At 44.9% G+C, this 20,130-nt stretch overlaps 1 protein-coding gene across 3 annotated transcripts in view; it reads right to left on the bottom strand.

Annotated features, from left to right (window-relative positions):
• Positions 1-20,130, bottom strand: part of PLBD1 (phospholipase B domain containing 1) — a 69,946-nt gene that overhangs the window by 38,032 nt on the left and 11,784 nt on the right. The window contains exons 1-2 of one of the 3 annotated variants that reach the window (XM_021690602.1): positions 16,051-16,763; positions 5,465-5,684 (exon numbers count right to left, since the gene is read on the bottom strand). In XM_021690602.1, coding sequence (XP_021546277.1) covers positions 5,465-5,684; positions 16,051-16,165 — 335 coding nt within the window. In that variant the 5' untranslated portion in view covers positions 16,166-16,763. Of the gene's footprint in view, positions 1-5,464; positions 5,685-16,050; positions 16,764-20,130 lie in introns of those variants that run through there. The other 2 variants (XM_021690603.2, XM_021690604.2) reach the window with 2 other exon arrangements.

Raw genomic sequence — 20,130 nt, 5'->3', positions numbered from 1 at the left:
TAGACACTGCATTACATGGAAATATGTACCTCACACTTTTGGTTCATCCTTAAAGAACTGGAACAGCACAGGATTCAATTAAACCTAATCAGCAATGTAATTAAGTAACTGCTGGGGGCAGAAGCGCTGTGCCAGGTGTCTGGGGTATATAAAGATGAATAAGATAGGGATCTGCCCCCAAAGCACTAACAGATGGTGGAGGGGAGAGAAGGAGTTCAATCCAGTGGGAATGGAATCGGAGAATGCTTTGAGGAGCTAGCATGTGAGATGGGTCTTGCGGGGCCGAGCAGTATTTCAATTGCTGGAGATGGGGGAGGCAGCATCTGGCTCTCAGAGAACGCAGTGCTAAGAGTTGCTGGAAAGGGATGTGTGACAGGTTGACAGGGCAGCATGGGAGAGCTCAGGAGCCCACCTGGAAGGAATGTTTGCATGGAAATGGCAGTGTCTTGCAGGGAGCAGCTCCTCAGGAGATGGGCGGGGGCGGGAGAGCATGAGAAAGGGCAAGACAGTGAGAGAAGCCCCTGGAAATGTCTAGAGCTGCCTCCATGATGTGGCCCGGCCAGACCTGCTGCTTCCACTCTACCCCCTGGGATAACGGTGCAGCGGCAGGACTGTAGATGGCCTGGGACTTCGTGAGAAAGTACAGAGGGCTGTCTGGAGAGTGTTTGTAAGAGTTCAAGGAAGCAACCAATTACTGAACACTTCAAATGAAATGATGGAGGATTTCAGGATATTTCTTTGTTTTCATTTGGCCTCGCAAGTATGTCATAGGTTGGAAAGAGCAAATTATTTCCTCCAAGGTAGTTAAACCAAGCTCTTTATCACAGTATCTCAACTGTTCTCACCACAATACCCAACCTCGCACACACTTCTCTCCCCTCAAGGTTCTGGAGAATATAAGGAATGTCACTCCATTTTAAATGTGGTGATGTGGGAAGAACATGGCGGCCCTAAACTTCCCACGGCTCTTGGCAGCTGCCTGAGCAACTTTGCAAACTGAAAGGAGAACAAGGTGCATACCTGGGTGGCCAGTTGGTTCAGCTTGGGACTCTTGGCTTCAGCTCAGGGCATGATCTCAGGGTTGTGAGGTTGAGGCCCTCGTGAGGCTCTGCGCTCAGCACCGAGTCTGCATGAGATTCTCTCCCATCTGCCCCTCCCCCTGCTTGCGTGCGCACACATCCGCTCTCTCTCTCAGATAAATAAATAAATCTTAAGAAAAAAAAGGAAAACAAGAAAAGGTGGCTCTTTCTTTTGGCCTTTGGCATAAATCCACCTTCTCAAAGCAGGCTCAGCTGCTCTTTTTTTTTTTTTTTTTTTTTTAAGATTTTATTTATTTATTTGACAGAGAGAGCAGGAGAGCACAGGCAGGGGCAGCGGCAGAGGGAGAGGGAGAAGCAGGCTCCCCGCTGAGCAGGGAGCCCGATGTGGGGCTCGATCCCAGGACCCCGGGATCATGACCTGAGCCCAAGCACCCCCGCAGATGCTCTTGCTCCAAAGCTGTGTCTTGGTAAGTGGAATCACACCTTGCAAACACCTCCAAGTAACAGTCTCCAGGAGTATAGGTTTTAGATTGAAGAACTGATGTCTGTGTATGAAGATGCTATTGCTTCTCAGACAGTTGCCCATGTGTAGCTGAAAACAAACGCAAACAAAACCCTTGCCTGTGACTTGTAGTCCTCCTCCTCTGTTGGTTTGTGACTCTAGCCACAGCTTCCAGAGGGTCGACAGTTTAAGCTCCTCTGCTTTGCTTCAGAGAATGCCGAATAGCTCTGCTCAGAGGCAGCCACCCTGCCTCTCACAGCTCGGTCAGGAGTGTCGGTGGGCTGTACGGCTGTGTGGCCAACTGCAGCAAGTCTTTGGCGGTGCCTGCAGTCTGGGAGTTGCAGTCTTGTGAATCCTTCCAGTATGCCCTCTGTTCTGTCTCCCTCCTGGAGCTCTTATCACTGGGAGCCCAGATTCCCCATTCCATCTCGCAGATCTCCTTCCTTCAAAATGAGCTCTTGGGCATCAGAATATATGACAAGCCTTCTCCTGGACCATAGGGAGGAAACTGATGGCCTCCTCTCTGCTTCTCTCTTCTCCAGCCCATTGCCAGGGATGTTCTAAGCATGCTGGGTCACATCGCACTATTGTGAGCTTCGAGCTAGGCACAGGGTAAGTCCTTTCAATGCAAGCTGGGAAATCTTCCCTATTTATTTGACTTTTCAGGCATGTGATTAGAAGGACAGCCTCTTAAGAGGTGCTCATGGGAAATGTCTTTCTAACGATAGTTTTGGTTGCAATGCTTCCTTTTCCTCTTTTTGGTTCTGTTCTCCTTCCTTCCTCCCTTGCTCCCTTCCTCTTTTCCCTTTTTATCCTCTCCTCCTTCTCTTTCTCTTTTTCTTTCTCTTTCTTCTTCAAATATACAAATACCTGACTTCTCTCTTCCATCCAGCCCCTTTGGCTCTTTGTCACGGTTCTTCCTGATCACCAACATCTTCTGTTCCATGAGATCTATCAAAGTCTCTGCAGGGCAGAGGTCCTCTCAAGACTCTTGGTACTGCATCTATGGGAAACACATCCTTGGAGCAGGTGATATCCTTGAACTGTCATAATGAATACAAAACAGAGACGCTGTCTTCCAAATTCAAGAAACCTCTGAGCACTCTATGATTGAAATGAAGAATGACAGCTGCCGAATGGGCAGGCTTCCATCCAAAGCCTTCCAGGATACGGCCCCCATCTACCTTTTTAAACCTGTTGCCCTCTGCCTAATCAATGGAGCCTCTACTCCTCTCTCGCTCATTTGTAAATGCAACTTACTCATTTCAGACTCACTGCCTTTTTTCAGTACTTGGTTCTGTTTCCTTCTGCCCAGCATTATTTTCTTCCTCTTCCCAGCCAAGCCGAATGTTCTCACCCATCAATCACCAGACCCACCACTCACTCCTTCCACAAAGCCTTCTTTGACTTCTGGCCCATGAGGTGCCTTCCTTTTGGACTGTTGTAGTATTTATGATTCAAGCCCTCTTTCCAGGCTGTTCTCTGCAGCAGAAATGTTCCCAAGAAGAGTCTGCCAACTTTTCCTTAATGAACCAGTATTCACTGAGGTTACTAGACCCACCTCTTCCTTACTCCTGATCATTTGCTCACAGGGGCTGCTACTGGCCTGAAGGGAGGGAAGACTCAGTTGCCAGATCCTCAAAATGGGTCACAATATGCAGGAAGTTGTTTTTATTTATTTATTTATTCTTATTTTTTTGTGAGAGAGAGCGTGCAAGTGGGCGGTGGGGGGAGGGGCACAGGGAGAGGGAGAGAGAGTCTAAAGCAGGCTCCACACCCAGAACAGAGCCCAAAAAAAGAGGGCTCGATCTCACGACCCTGAGACCATGACCTGACCCAAAAGCAAGAGTTGGACGCTCAGCTGACTAGGCCCCCCAGGTACCCCAGGAAGTTGTTTTCATCTTAAAAGACTCACACATGTTGAATTTTCTTTGAAAGGAGTGGGCAAATATGCAGAGTAAACAAACAAAAAAACCCAGTTACTGAATAATACCTAACTGTTTTCCTTTTAAGAAATAAAATTTAAGTAATTTTACTCTAATACAGAAGTATTTAAAAAGTTGCTAATAGGGCGCCTGGGTGGCTCAGTCAGTTAAGCGTCTGCCTGTGGCTCAGGTCATGATCCTGGAGTCCAGGGATTTAGTCCCACATCGGGCTCCCGGCTCAGCGGGGAGTTTGCTTCTCCCTCTGCCTTTCACCCTGATTGTGCTCTCTCTCGCTCACTTTCTCTCTCTCAAATAAATAAATAAAATCTTTAAAAAAAAAAGTTACTAATAGAATTGATATTAACCCGTATTTCTATGGATCTTCTTTGTCAATGGATAAAGGTACTCAAGGATAGATCAATGCTTTATATTAAGAATAAGGGTAAAGTGATAAAGTTACCCCTAGAAGTGAGATGTTAAAATCTATGTTTTCCTGAGACATAAGAATATCAGACATTCTACCTTCGTCAGAAGCCTTCTGGCAAATTCCCTAAAGCTCCTGTTGCGATACCCATACCCACAGAAGACATGCTCATCCTTACCACAGTCTCAGATTAGAGCTGCTCCCTCAAATCACAGTTTCCCTTAAAGGCCCATTATGTATAGCACTCATGATAACCTAATGTATTTATAGCCACACAATTTCAGCCCAAATTATTTCTCTAAACTTGCAACTCAATTTAAGTAATGCAATCAGAACTAGTAGATACACAGTAAATATAGATTTGTAGAGAAGGATGAAATGTTCAGATTATATGTTATATATATTTATATAAATTACAGTTTTAAACATTTTTTTTAATTTTTAATTTTTTTGTGCAGAGAGGGGCAAAGGGAGAGGGAGAGAGAATCTTAAGCAGGCTCCACGCCCAGCACAGAGCCTGACAGGGTGCTCAATCTCATGACCCTGAGATTGTGTCTTGAGCCGAAATCAAGAATTGGACGCTTAACCAACTGAGCCACCCAAGCGCCCCTAAACATGTTTTTAAAATCTTAATCCATTTATCAAGTTTTATACATCTCTGAGTAGTATACCATTAAGGGGACCTGTATGGTAGAGTAATAAAAATTTGGTATAAAAAGAAAAACAGGAATTTCTAGTTCATTAAAAAAGAGATATCAGAACACAAGAACTAGTTATTCAACATTTGATATAATCTCCAGCACTTAGAAACAAATTAAGATCGGCACTACACTTAATAAGGTGCCTCACAAAGGTGGTAACAGCACACAATAGGGTTTGGTTAAACTGCCCTCAAGCGTCTAGGTCACAGATAATAAAAGAAAAAAGCCAAATCATCAAGACATTTTTTTATATCAAAGAAAGGATGAGGCTTGATTAAATGAGTTGCAAGCTTCTTAAAGAGCTTATCTCAGAAAAGGATGTGTCCTGATTGCATTATTATTAACTACATCCTTGTTATTTTCATAAGACACGGGAAAGATGTAAGAATTAAGTAACAATAGAACTGGAAGGACTGTTTATATTAGACATCAGGATTTCAATTTAAAATCTTTGCCCACTTGAAAGTATTGTTTTAAGACTGTTGAAAGAATGCTCTTACATTTTAAATTTAACGAATCCTCTGTGTTTTGTGTTTCTCGGTCACTCCACCCATCATTTTCTTTCTACCAGACAATAAATGGCTAGTAGGATAAAATGGCTTAGCTGTATTTTAAAACAGTTTCACAGAAAGAAAGATTTTAAGTGCCACGAGAATGGAAGAATGCCACAGTTGGGGGCTTTGTTCCTTCCAAAGCAGGTACTGATTGGAGGGGAAAATGGGATTCTGATCATGTTTCTATCCTATGAGAGGGACCTCAGCTACTTTCCAGTTCTAATGTCCAATGTCAGGAAGACAAAGCCACTGGTGGACAAAGAAAGGGATAGAGTTGCCTGGTAGTTCTCCACCACGACTGAAGACTGAAGTACTTACGGGGCAGTGAGGTAACCCTCCAAAAAGCCAGCCACAAACATGATGATCTCATTGCTCAGGGTCTGAGAACCATACCCCGCTCTGATCTCCAGGATGCCCCAGCCTGTGGTTTTCATAGAGTCATTGTAAAAGCCATAGGCGTCCCCATTCCTGTCCAGCACTTTTTTGACTTGCACTGTCTTTTCAGCAGGCATCCAGTACGCGGTTGCATAGTAGACTTCTGGAAGAAAAGAAGAAGCAATGATAATAGGATGCTATTTAACTGATTTGCTGATGCTTTTTTTTCCCCATGTAACCAACAATTGCAACACATTTGCTTTTAAAGAATTCCATTCTATTAGAAGTGGGAAATCTGCCACTATTATAATCGGGAAATCTGCCACTATACTTTGTCCTTGTTATTAAGTGGGGAAAAACCAGAGCCTGATCAAGGGGGATAAGCTCAGAGCACAGTGAACTAGGTCAAAGGTAGGGGGAGGTAATTAGAGCATCATAGAGGTGGGTCTAAATGCTTCATCCTCAGAGATGGGATTCTGGGCAAGGCCAGAGCTGGAGCGCTTGCCCAGCTCTTACTTCAACCAAGGATAGGGTTCATGTACCTGGTCTGTAACATTTTTGACCCCCAAGTCAGTTGGACCAAAGCATCCATATTCTCAGGCATCTTATCCTATCTCTCTTGCCTCATTCTTCACACATGACATTATATTCCTATTTTGCAGAAAAAAACCATCACCTGTGAGCCTCTCAAGTTCTTGATAATTTTGTGAATTCATCCTTACAAATCCTATAGCCATCTCTCTCTTCTGGTTCACCTCAATCCTCTACCCATGCTATGGATCGACTCCTCTCACTTTCCTTGGGAACTCTGTTCCATCCTGTGTCTTGTTCCTGTGCCCTAATGCTCTCTTCCTGCAGTGGCCCCCCTGCTTTAGTGTACTGACATGCTCCATTGTCTCGTGGCTAAGGGCAAACCAATCACAGAAGCTCTCTCTGGATCCTGGGACCAGATCTGGCCATTGCCAGAATCTCTCTCCCCTCTCATGAAATTATGACAAATATTATAAGGCACGCTGTGTCAGGGGCTCAGCTAGGTACTGGTGAGAGAGCTGTGATATGACTGGCCCATTTGCAGGCCTCATCCTTTTGAAAGAGGAACACACACACCACTTCCTCATCTTCCTCCTGTCAGCCTGCTGCAGCTGGTATCCATGCTCACCCTGCTACTGACACTGCTCTTCTTGGGTCACTAATAACATCCTTGAATCCTACTGTCACATGAACTGCTGAGAGCATTTGACCCTGATGACCACTTGTTCTTAAAGCTCTTTCCATGGCTCAACATGAATCTCCTGAATGTCCTCCTCTGCCTGCTTTCTTTCTCATTGTCCCCATGGGTTCCTCTTTATCTTGTACACCCAACAGCACACTTGATAACACCACTTGGATGATTCCATAAGCCAAAGAAATTCCAAATACCCAAAAGAGAACTCCTATTCTCTCCCACCCATCCTCCACCTTCTGCTTTCTATCTCTGTGATCTTTCCACCTGAGACCCAAGCCCATCCAGGCTCCCTCTCTCTCCTGCAAACTCATGTTGAATCAAAGCCTCCTAAGCATCTCTCCTCCAGTCTCTACCTCTGTAGTTCTACCTTTCTATGCCACTTCCGGTATCACAACTAACCTTGACTGTAATACAGGCCTTTTTCAAGGTTCCTTTGACCTGTAATTCATTCTTCATACTCTGCCAGAGTGACCTTCCTAAAATGCAAAACTGATTCGTTTACTTGCCTACCAAAATCTTCAATGACTTCAATTTCCTAGAAATAAAATTCTTCAGCTTACACTCTTGGCTTCATGATCTGCTTTCTGCCTACCCTGTGCAGCTTCATCCGCCTCCCCATGCACTTGGTGATCTGGAAGCCATTCTATACCACTGTCCGACCTGCCATGAGCTGGTTCGACACCTCTGACTTTGCATATGCTATTTCCTCTGCCCAAGAGTTTCTCTCTTGTTAACCACGTAGCTATCTCAAAATTGCTACTTAAAACTCAGGAAGCAGCACCCAATTTGCGAGGGCTGACTTGCTCTACAAGCTCAATATAACTTGCTTGTAGGTACATCATCTTTGGGCCTATCACATTGTACTGTAACTCCCATGTCTTCAGCTGCTCCTAGCCTATGAGCTCCTGGAGGCCAAAGAATCAGCATTAGTATAGTGCCTAGCCTGTCACAGATACTCAGTGAGTATCTTAGGAAGATTTAGGAAGAAAGAGAGAGAAAAAAGGAAAAAAGAAATGGAGAAAGGAAGTGGTATGTGATACATTTGTTTCTTGGCCTAAGAAACTGCTGCACACCTGCTCGGGTTAAAGACCAACTTTACATTCAGGTCATCAAAGAGCTGGGAAGAGGCCAGAATGACTCTCAGGCTCTAGACTGAGACTCAGTGGATGGATGTTGTTGTATCATTTACTGAGAGAGGGAGCAGATGGGGTATAGGTCTGGGAGGGAATAGGAGTTTAATTTGGGACATACTCTATTTTCAGGGGTTAAGATACCAAAAAGTTCAGATAAAATGTTTATATATGGTTATCTGTTGTCAACATTAAAAATAGACCAACATTTTATTTTATTTTATTATTTTTTTTTAAGATTTTATTTATTTATTTGACAGAGAGAGACACAGCGAGAGAGGGAACACAAGCAGGGGGAGTGGGAGAGGGAGAAGCTAGCTTCCTGCCGAGCAGGGAGCCTGATGTGGGGCTCGATCCCAGAACCCTGGGATCATGACCTGAGCCAAAGGCAGACGCTTAACGACTGAGCCACCCAGGCGCCCCTATTTTATTTTATTGTAGATGCAAAGATTGTCTATCAAATAAGTGCTAAAGGTATAATCTTAATACTAGAGTATCATAGCACCTTGTCCCAAGGGGGCTGGGTGATTAGCTGGGATTTGGTCAGGCTTAAAAGCTAAAGCTGATTATGACTCTTAAAGAATGATCCTGAGCAGGAAGGTCCATTTACTTCCGAGCAAAGTCATGACCATAATGGTGGGCTTTCTTTAAAAATGGCTAAATGGAAATAATGATGTTCATAAACAGAGGTAGGTTCACAATACTTTAACAGACTTCCGGTGACAAATAATAGTCTAATTGTTAATAAAGCCAGTGGCCACAATTTGACAACTGTGGGTAGCATCCACAGAAACGACCCTTCTTCCAAATTGATTTTGGATCACAGTGGCATAGCCTCAGCCTTTCCCCAGCTTTTTGCACACATTCTCTTCCACCTCACCCGCAGTGAGTCTTGTAGGGAAGAAGAAAGCATGGCTGACTAGAAACCATAGTGGCTGCAAACTGCTGCAACAAGGTGTGGGGGCAGGGTCACGAACAGAAACTGTGGAGGGAAGAAGGGTGCTGAACAGCCTTGTCGGGCTCTTTCCTTTCAGTTCTACCCACATGGCACGATTTTAACTTTGTTCCCTTCTCCAAAATCTTGGCATTTCTCATTGAACACCATGGCCTTCCCTAACTTCACCTTCCCTTCCAACGGCCCCCTTTGCCACAAACCTTGGCTTGCTCTCCATCCAAGCAATCAAGGGCTGTGTTTTCACTGTTGTTGGCACTACGTAACTTCCTGACCACAAATAATACTCTTCCGCAAATCGGTGCTTTTTTGACATCAGTGTGCCTCCAGGCGTTAAAAAAAAAAAAAAAAAAAAGCCCTTTTCCTTTTCCCTTAAGATAATTCAATGATAAAAATTTACTGCTAACAAACTGACCGATTTAGCAAGTGCTTTCTGAATTAAGCCAAAATCTGAGTTTCTTACTCCATCCCTAACTGAGGTCCTGCCTCCCTCAATGTTTTCTCCATGCATCGACTCCTTCTGGATTTCCTGGTACCATACTACTTTCTGATTTTCTTAAATCTTTTAATAGTTTAAGCCACTTCACTTTTCTATTTAAAAAAAAAAAAAATCTCCATATCGGGAAGTAGATGTTGTGGAAAGCTTAACTGCAAAAAGGTAGAACAAGATCACATACTTCAAATCCCACTCTAGCTTTATATACACTCTGTGAAGGCAGAGCCGGGTCCTGCTTACTGCTGTATATCCCGGGAGTGCAGTACCCGGCACAGTACTGTTTCTGGGATGAGTCTAGTTTAATTGAGTGTGTTCTAATGAAAGTAAAGTTTATCAGAACATTCACAGAAGTTGATCTAAAATAACTCAAGTCATTATATCTTCAAGCTCAGGGAAGGGGCTGAGGGGATGGGTCAGATGCCCAATGGGCAAAATGCCATGTCCCCCTAGACCTGTGAAAAGGGAAATAAGATTTAAAAATCTTTAACAGCAACATCTTCAAAATCAACACACTTGATAGATATCTGTTGAATGAATGGGAACGTTACTTTATAAAAACAGAGTATTTTTCTTGTGTAGACAAAGATGGAAGAAGCCTCCTCATTGTTATATTTCTCTCGACATAAAAACCCAAACACCCGAATTAAATTTATTTACTTGTGTATTCTAATATTTTCTCTGAATTGTTTTTAGTTGGGAAAAAAAAAAATCCTAACCCTGTCTTAGAATTTGTAAAAATAGTCGTAAGTGGTCTAAATCACTGTCTCCCATATCTGGAGCCTATTTTTCCGGGCACTTTATTCATGATAGAGTAAATGATTTTTAACCTGGAGCAATGTAATTTTACCTAATATATTCAGTAAGTTAGATAGGGAAAAAGAGGAAGAAACCTGAGAGGGCAGACACAGAATATGTGAGAGAAAATATTTTAAAAATTAAGACTGCAACTTAATCTATTCAGATTGAGTTTAGCTGACACTTCTCTGATCTTTTTTTTTTAAAGATTTTATTTATTTATTTGACAGAGAGAGAAAGAGAGAGCGCACAAGCATGGGGAGCGGAAGGCAGAGGGAGAGGGAAAAGCAGGCTCCCCGCTGAGCAAGGAGCTCGATCCCAGGACCCCGGGATCATGACCTGAGCTGAAGGCAGTCGCTTAGCCAACTGAGCCACCCAGGCGCCCCTCACTTCTCTGATCCTGATCCTTGAATTGCATTTCTCTCTCTTTTTTTTTTTAAGATTTTATTTATTTATTTATTTAATTGACGGGGAGAGAGAGAGAGAACACAAGCAGGGGGAGTGGGAGAGGGAGAAGCAGGCTTCCCGCCAAGCAGGGAGCCTGATGCGGGGCTCGATCCCAGGACCCTGGGATCATGATCTGAGCCGAAGGCAGTCACTTAACAAACTGAGGCACCCAGGTGCCCCTGCATTTCTCTTTTATGTCCACCGAACAAAATGTCTCCGTATCTCTCAGTGTACCTTGGCATTCTACTTCCTTCTTGGAAAGGGGTTGGTAAATTGATATCTGGTTTTTGGATTTGCTTTGACTCTTCAGCAGAGTCACTAAGAAAATAAGTGAATCATGATAAACAACCTCCAGGCAGCAACATTCTAAGGGTTTCAGTTCTCACTCCCAGCAGAAATCAGAGCCTAGGACTCTTGCTGAAAGGGGTATTATTCTGGGAACAGGGATGGGAGGTGGGGAAAGTGAAACAGGGAAGGAGGGAAAGCTAATTCAAAGGTGCAATCTGAGATGGCCCACACTGCGGATAAGCCCTTGAGGACCCCATCCCAGGGATGGAAGAAGGAGCATTTAACTACCTGCATCCATCCTGCGTTGGTCAAAAGTTGCCCTATGAGGGGTTAAAATCCCTCTTCCCAGGTTGGCAGGTGCTCCGGTGTGAAATGGTTATGATGCGGGAGAAGCTTGAGGTAGAAAGCAAGGCATCCCTGCAGGGTGGCTAGGGTGAGGGCCCTCACATTACAGACGCCAAAGCTCACATAGACAGCAGTGAGAGGATGTGAGGTGGGAGGCATACTGTGGCCAATATATTAGGTAAGTAGAAAGGGATGCCACTTTAAAAAAAAATAGCGTCACAGAAACAAAACGCTAATACAGAAAAATGCTGGAGATTTGCTTGGATCTGGAGTGATACCTTTCCTTCATCCCCTCGGAATGAACTATTCTGTCTGCACTGCTAGCTTCAATCAGAGTTCTTGCTAAAAGTCCTATCAACAGAAAGTCAACTTTGCTCCGTTCTCATTCGATGCTCCTTGCTCACTCCTCATCCCCGTCACTCTTTAGTTATATGTCTTTGTATGTATGTGGTTCAAAAATTTAATTACAAGCTCCTTGAGAGTCACGGGGAGGCATCTGTTCTTTCATTGTATCAACTCCTTTGGGCCGAATAGTGTTTTCTTGCCTACATCCCAAATTTTCACACCAGCTAGGAAGGAGACAGATCGGTATTGAGTCTATGTGTATTCGTTCTTGATTTCGGATTGTGGGTTCGAATTTTGCTATCTTGTGTTTGCAAATGCTGGTTTGAATAACTCGCCACTACCTCGGGTGCTAGGATGGTAACTGATTTGCAAGGCTAACTGACACATTTCAGAGCGAGCTCTAAATCAAGAGACTTTCACAATTTCCCATTGGAAGATTGTAACATGGTATCTGTTGTTGGTGCAGACAGAGTTTCAAGTTCTAGATTAAAGTTTCCTCATATTTTCACTACCTCTCTTAGTTTCATCTTCTACCCCACTGAGTAAGTTCCTGTTTTGCAATACTACAAAAAAACAACATAAAAGCATTTATAAATTTTCTAGCTACATCTTAAAGTGCAATTTTCATGCGATTGTAAAATACAAGTTTTAGGAGCAACTGGAACTTATTCCATTAAAAAAAAAAAAAAGACAAAGCATAAATGCATTTTAAAAAACTTAAAATGTTGAACAAAATAAATCCTTTGAGAGTCATTCCATTTTTGGTGCTGCTACCTAACTTGCTATCTCAATAGTTAATGCTTGATAATTTAGAATAAAAAAAAAAAAAAAAGATAACAGGTGACAAAAATTAAAATAATGCCTGAAAAAGTGTGAAAACAATAATTTCTGTTCTGCATGTCAGAAGTTCCAAGCTGAAGCTCACGTGATTTGCAGTTTATCTACTATGAAAAGTTTTTTTTTAATGCTCTACCTCAATTTAAAGACTGAAGGAGGATCCTTTAAATTTTCTTCTGGAGAAAGATTTTGATCTTTGCCATCAGATTCACATTTCTAGAAGGACTAGGAAACAAATTTTAACAATAAAGATGAATGGACACTTCCCCCAGAAATTGTTCCGGAACTTATCTTGTATACATTTTTATAAACAAACTGATAGAGGAGAGCACGAGAAAATATTCGGGTTTACAGACAGCACTGACTTCTTTTGGGTCTGAAACGCTTAGACAATGGGGATGTGCTGTAGGAAGATTTAGTGGGGCTCAGAAAGACTGAGAAGAGTTGGGAAATGCTAAAGCGAGCATGATTGATAAAATTGCACTTAGAAAAATCAAGGTGATTTCAATCGATCAGTCGTGACCCAGGAAAGCGACCTAGGGCTCTGCTCACTGTTTCCTCAAGCACTGGCTTAACGTGCTGCTGTGTACTCCAAATGCCTGCGATGCTGGGCCGCGATTAAGGAAAAATCCTGCTTTTATAACAAGTTATTACTTCACAGCACATAGATTATCATCTGCAGTCCTGGTTGCCTTATCCAAAGATCCGTGCTGCCTTTCCAGAGAAAAAGCAACTCCAATGGCCAATAATAATGGTCACTCAATTATACAGCCCCTACTGTATACGAGGCCCTGTTCCACACAACCACCTTAGGAGGCAGATACTACAATCCCCACATTCCAGATGAGGAACTGAGGTGTAGGGATAGATAACTGGCTGAAGGTCACACAGTAAGTACTGGAGCCAGGATTCAAACAGGCAGTCAGGCTCCATGCTTTCTGTTTCTGGAATTCCATACTACCTCTCTAGTATAGACTTCCAAAAATGAACTGCCACAGAAAGAATGAACTACCACCTCAAGTGAATTTGGAAATGAGAATGCCCTCCGCGTCAAAGGATCAGTTGAGGAACAGCCTCCACCAAAGGTCTACCAAGTCACCGTAAAGAGACCGAACAACTCCTAGGTCGGCAAACTCCTCCACAACCACCTAAGGGTATTGGCCTATCCAGAGAGGCAATGTGTTAGTCTCCAGTGGGCACTGGTGAGCCATGGGAGCATGGAAAAAGCAGTGTCCCAGAGTCAAGGACCAGCTGTGCTAGGGAGCACCGTCCAGTATGAGCACCCAAAGGCTAACTGAAGCATCGGTCCTCCTAGGAAGCAAATCAAGCAGGCCTCCAGCCTGAGAATCCCTGATGTGATCTATCTTGTGTAATTTGGTTACAAGAAAGTGGCTGGGGCAGGCTATGCAAATGTCCTGTCTACTAAAATTCATCATTGGTGTTTTGGTGAAGAGACTTCCATGTATATCAGGGTGAATCAGCTTCTTTGTATCTGATTGGCTCTGGAGCACGAGAAGGAATGCATTTCTAGAATCTAGCCCTGCAAGTCCAGGGGCCAGATTTGGAACCAGTTTTCTCTAAGGCATATGGCACCTTGTAAGTCTCTGGGTAACCAACCCGTCTCTTTCCCTAGTGATGTGACTTCACGATACACACCACCAAGAAAAATTATAGAAGACATCCTAAAAACAAATATGGGGCTTTCCAGTCTGGAAGGATAAAGGCAGTGCTATTATATGTCTGAAGTCCATACTAGTTTTAAAGACAGGTTGGGAGGAATGTGCAATTGTTGGCCAATATTTCTGGCAAATTGAAACTTCAAAGTAACCTTTAAAAATTAAAGAAGTTGTTTTTGGATTCATAGGTGCACACTGGTAGATACAAAGATCATTCCAGGGAGATGAAAATGCAATCCCTTTGGTGTGTGTTGGGTACCCGTTAAATTCAGAGTACGGAGCTGGGCACTTCAGAGAAAACATGACAAACAAGAAGTGGCAAAGGCCCTGTTCTCCGTCTGCATGTTGTTGGCAGTCTAGTAGAAGGGTAAAACAAAGCCAAAAATTGCACCCATAGTAACCTGGAAAACAGGTTACTATGGGTGCAACAAAGGAGACAGAGCTCACGTCTGTTTGAAAGAGTGGCGTGGGCTTCACCAGCTGTTCCTCAAGGCCGTAAGAAGTCTTTTCTGGATTGCCCAGCCCCGTGCCGTCAGGATCACCGGCCACAGAAATGCCCTCAGTCTTTGCCTTGACTCCTGACCACACTGGCCTGGCCTCAGCTGAGTATCTGGGGGAACTCAATTTAAGCAGTTGTTTCTTGCCAGGTGTTCTCTTCTTGAATGAACAGTGCCTCATCTTCAGAAAAACAGTATCTCCACCTCACTCCTCAGGCTGGCCCCTCCATCTAAGGAACATTTAAAACAATCCATACAATCCGAAAGAACAGAAAAGTTAGAAGGGTTTCACTCAACATTCCAGACACAAAGAGTCATTTCTGTTTCAGGAGTACTTCCTAGCCTGTCCCGGGTATGTCTGAAGGAGCAGGCTCCCTGGGCTACAAGGGTGGCCGGAAAGCCCCCTCCACAGGGCAGGCAAGGAACAGAATGTGCAGGTAAATCCAGAGTCAGGAGCCTAGGGGTGCATGCCTTCGGATGGATCCCAGAGGCCCAGGCAGTTTCAAAGACCGGAAAGATTTAAGAGTGGTAAGCCGGCAAGTTGCAAAAGCGAAGGCCTTGAAATCCGCTAATTGCGGTTACTTGTTGATGGCAGGTGGTGTAGTAAGAATCTGGACACTCATTTGGGAAGGGGCTCCCTCTACCGAACCCCACCCTCTTCTTGCACAAGGTCAGCACAGAAAAGGGCTGAGGAAGTAAAACAAACTTAATCCTCTCTTAAGATTACTGTTGAAGTCTTTCCACAAGTTTCTTTGGTTAATCTTGCTCTTATCCATTGGGAAGAAAACTGACAAATACGGGACCTTTTTTTTTTTTTTTTGTAGGGATAGAACCTGTTTTACGAAGAGGGGAGTAGTAAATACCGTTCGGCAATTCAGCTCTGCCTTCACAATTTCTCTCAATTTCGAATGTTCTGTAGAATGGGGATAACAGTCCTATTTAGAGTTACAGTAAGCACTGTATGAAAAGCCCTTTAGCACGCTGCCTGGCCCGTATCAAGCTGACAATACCAGGCTGCACTTATTTTAAACCAAACTCATTGGCAGTTAAGGGGGAAAAAAACCCAAACAAACTGACAGCCCTGAATCATCCCTCTATGATGTGAATAAATATATTTAGATGTCCTTTGGCTGCTCTTTTCCGACCAGCCGAGGCTCCGCAAGCCCAGAGTCGCGCCGGAGCGCACTGATGCGTTCGCCAAGAATTCTGACCCACACTGAAGTTCGCAGCCGCACGGCCCCTGCCCCTCCGGTCCGTCCCCGAGCTACGGCGGCGCGGGAGCGAGCCGGGTCCGTGCCGCCTCCCCCGCAGACGCGCGGCCGGCCGCGTCCACCCGGAACCCCGCCACCCGCCGGCGGTCCACCTGGCCGAGCCGGGGCACGGGCGGGAGCGCACGGAGCGGCGGCGGCGGGCCCAGCGCGGGCCAGGCGGTCGCCGAGGGCCCCGTCTCTCTCCGGACTCGCCCTCCCCGGGTCGTGCGGGCGCGCACGGCTCACCTGCCAGGCTCGGCGGCACCGCGGCGGCCACCAGGAGCAGCAGCGGCAGCAGCGGCGGCGGCGGGGTGGGGGGCGCGGGCCGCGCGGGGCGCCCGTCCCGGCTGCGGGGGGGCATGGCTCGGCGGCCGCGACCTCCCCTGGGTTGGACAAGGCAGCTGTTGCTGGAGCGGCTCTCGAGCCGGCAGCGGGGCGCCGCGTCTCCGAGGTCCGGGCGTCCTTACTCTGCCATTAGCCCTGCGGGTTTGGGGCTTTTAGGGGCGACGAAGCCTCACGTGGCCTTGGGAACAACCTTCGCCCCGCTGGACAAGGCGGGTCCTTTCTGACCCTCTAGCACCCTGGGGGCTGGGCTGAGAAAGTTCCCCAGCTGCGCCTCTGCGATCCGGCGAGGACGCGTGCCACTTTCTCCGCGCTCGTCGGGCAGTTTTGCGGCCCCAGGTTTGAGCAAACCGGTTCGCGTCAACACCGCTAGCCTCTGTCGCCAGTGTCGGCCACTGGGCCACTTGTCTGTAGCAGCGGGGATGAGGCACCCTGAGCAGCGGTGACATGCATGCCCCTGCCTACGCGCAGCTCTGGTTCTTGGCCATTGTGCAGTGGGCTTCACGGGTCCCTTATCCCTCAGTGATTACTCTTCCTCCATCTCAGGCTGTGTAACCTAAATCCATTTGCTGTAGTCCAAGACTTCCGAGCCTTTGCTTTTCTCTTCATTGGCTGGAGCCACCACTAGACTGTGATTCAGACGGGGCTGAAACTAGATCTATTTCTGAGCCCCTGGGAAGTCCCCATTTCTGTGCTGGGCGGGTTGACATTGTGAAGTAGGCAAAACTATGCCTTGGGTGACATTGTGAAGTTGGCAGAGGGTGCCCTAGGTGACATTGTGAAGTAGGCCAAAGGCATTTTATTTTTTCAATAAGCATTTATTGAGCCCATCTCGTGTGCCAGGTGCCAGGGATATGAAGACCATCAAGAGCATGACCTCCCGCAGGTGGGAAGGGACAGAGCCATATAAATAAACAGGTGCCCCATTAGTGCTGTCATAGAGCTATGGTGAAGGTACAGTGTGGGAACCCAGGACAGGACCAGCCACTACTACAGAGCTGGCGGGCTAGGCACCCCACCCTTCTCTCCTGGTCTTTCTTCCAAGCTTAACTGAAGTGTCAAGGGGAGATGGAAAGGGAGGACGAGAAGCACTTTTCCTAGAGGGGGGAAAGAGATTTATAATTGTTGGAAAAGATCTAGAATCTAGATCTAGAATCTAGAACATCGAATCTCTGGGCAAATTGTTGAACACAAGTCCTAAGTCATCATTTTGTGTGGTGACAGCACCTATTACAGTGTCTGGATGATAATATCACTTAATGAATGAAGGAATTGAGGACATTGTAAAAACTGCACATTTTTCTTCAAGTTAGAAAATTAAAGTGAAGGAAAATCATGTTGGGAAGAGAGCTACATTAGGACATTCAAAGAAGTTGTGCCACCCCAGATATTTAAGTCATGCAAACTTGTACCATTACTAACCCTCCCAATCCAAGGAGCCAAGTGTTTGGATGTGAGCACATATATAAAAATACCTGATGTGAGCTATGAGGCACTCATTCATCTCTTATGTAGTCATCAAATATTTGTTGACTTCCATGTTCCAGACATAGAGTAATAAACAAGATGGACAAGCCCCTGCTCTCACAAAGCTTGCATTCTAGTGGGGGAAGCAAATTATGCAAATAGACAAATTCATTTGATCAGGGTTTCTCACTCTCAGCATTGTGACATTTTGGCCCATACAATTCTTTGTTGTGGGGGGTTGTCCTGTGCATCCACTGGCCGGTATCCACTAAATGCCAGTTATCACCCCTCCCTCCAAGTTGTGACTATTTTAAATGACTTCAGACTCTACCCAATGTTCCCCTAAGGGGCAAAATTGTCCTCAGTTGAGAATCACTGGATTGGATGATGATAAATCTTGCCTTCTTTAAATTGGCACGGTTTACATATCTGGGAGGGAAATGAGCAGCAAAACTCACACCAAAGCTGAGGGGAGGAGGACCACAGAAGATGTGGACTATGAAATGGTTTTATCACTTTTCTAGTAGACATGTGTGGTTTGGGGCTACTTCCCATCCATTCATTACCTTATTCCTGATACTACTTTTTCATGGATCTGGACTCTCCTGGTTTAGAAGTTTCAGTGAGCAAGGGAAGAAGCATGTTTCCACCAAGAGACACAATAGTAGTTTCATTGAATTGGAATTTGAAATTGCTGCCTGGTCTTCACTGGACTTCTTTGGGGAAAAAAAATGGGCATGAATAGGATTATAGTGCTGGTTAGAGTGATTGAGCTTGACAACGGAATGGAAATACAGCTACAGAGTAGTAGGAGGGGGTGGTAGAAGGAGCTCAGGGAAGTTTCTGGTCTCACCATGGCCTACCAAAATGATTAATGAATGTGCTGTCCCCTCACCTAGGCAGCACCACCAGGGACTAAAGCTCTTCAGCCCAATAGATACACAACCCCAGCCAGCTGAGATGTTGGCCCCAGGCTATAGCTGGGTGACCAGTTATAGAAACAGAGACAGTGACCTCTGTATTTCTTTTCTTGCTGTAACATATCTATGATGGATTCAAAATGTTACAGTTCCAGAACAAAATGTACATGATGTCAATTTATTTCTTTTTCAAAAAGTATACTTAGCATTCAAACACTTATCCACCGATGGTAGAGACTTTAGGATGTCAAATTTTAGATTACTCAGTCTCATTTGGGCTAAGTCCTTAGTATCCTTTGCCTCCTCCATATCCTTCTCCCATTTCCTTGACATTGATCGTGGTTTCAGGGGGCTTATATATTGACCTGGTACTGGATAAGAGGCATCTACTCTGTGAGTCATCCTCTTGGCTTGGTGGTCTCCACTGACATGTGGTTTATCTCTTCTGGTCTTTTATCTGTGGTTCTTGGCCTTGGGTCTAGATTCTTTTTTTTTCTTTCTTTTTTTTTTTTTAGTTAGGGTCATACTAGCTACTATGACAAACTCCAAAAATTCTGTGGGCTAATACAACAGAAGTTTATGTCCGGCTCATATCTCTGTTCGATGTGCGAGTTCATAATATGTATGTGGCTTTCCTTCATTTAGAAATTTAGAAACCCCACCTCCTTACATCTTGTGGTTCCACCATTCCCTAAGGCAGAGGTTCCCAAATTTTCTTGGTAAACAGTGTCTTTAGAGTCTCAGTAATATATTCTTGGGGCTGCAGACCAAAAGAAATATCTGATGATTCCTTTTATTTAGTAGTTAGGGCCAAACAATTTAATAATAGCAGTTTGTTCAGTGTCCTGGGATGGCACTATGTTTTCTTCAAAAATCTATGATATCCCAAATACACCCTTCAAAGTTCATTATGGTGTGTTCTACTGATATTACTATTTCCTGTGAATATTTAATATATTCTAGGTATGCCTTGTGAATTCATTATGGTTGGCAAACTGGATGCAGAAACCAGGACCCTAGGACCTTGGAGTCTTTTCTTTCAGCCAGAAGAAGGGAAAAGTGTATGGGGAGTGCACTCCTTCTTTTTAATCATTTTTGCTCATATTCCATTGGCAATATCTAGACATATTGCCATATATATATATATGCCAGAGACGCTGGGAAATGCGGCCAGCGGCTGGAACATCACCTCTCCATAGGGAAACAAGATTTTTAGTAGGCAGCTAACTGTTTCTGATACCATTGGCAACCTCTCCATCCCAACTTGGATTCCATTGGGTCCTTTGGTTCATTCTCAGGTCTCTCTGATCCTTGCAGTGTGGCAGTAGAGACTCACAGATACTCTAGTCTAGTGTGTCAATCAGTGAGCCAATCCACGGGTTCACCTCCCCAGACCCTTCCCCCAGCCGCTGCTACTCTACAACTCAGGTCCGAATGGGGACATATAACTCCCTTACAAGGTTTGCAAGATCCGGAGCTACATTCTGGAAACCTTAAACATCATCTCCTCTGCTCTGGTAATTCTAAACCTGTCTTGAGTTTCTATTACCAAATATTTCCACATACCACCCCACCCATCAAATAGGTGACTCACCCC

This window comes from Neomonachus schauinslandi, chromosome 5 (assembly GCF_002201575.2).
Source record: "Neomonachus schauinslandi chromosome 5, ASM220157v2, whole genome shotgun sequence".
In the NCBI taxonomy this organism is placed as follows: Eukaryota; Metazoa; Chordata; class Mammalia; order Carnivora; family Phocidae; genus Neomonachus; species Neomonachus schauinslandi.
Note: the sequence above shows the minus strand (reverse complement) of the source record. Positions and strands in the feature narration are given on the sequence as shown.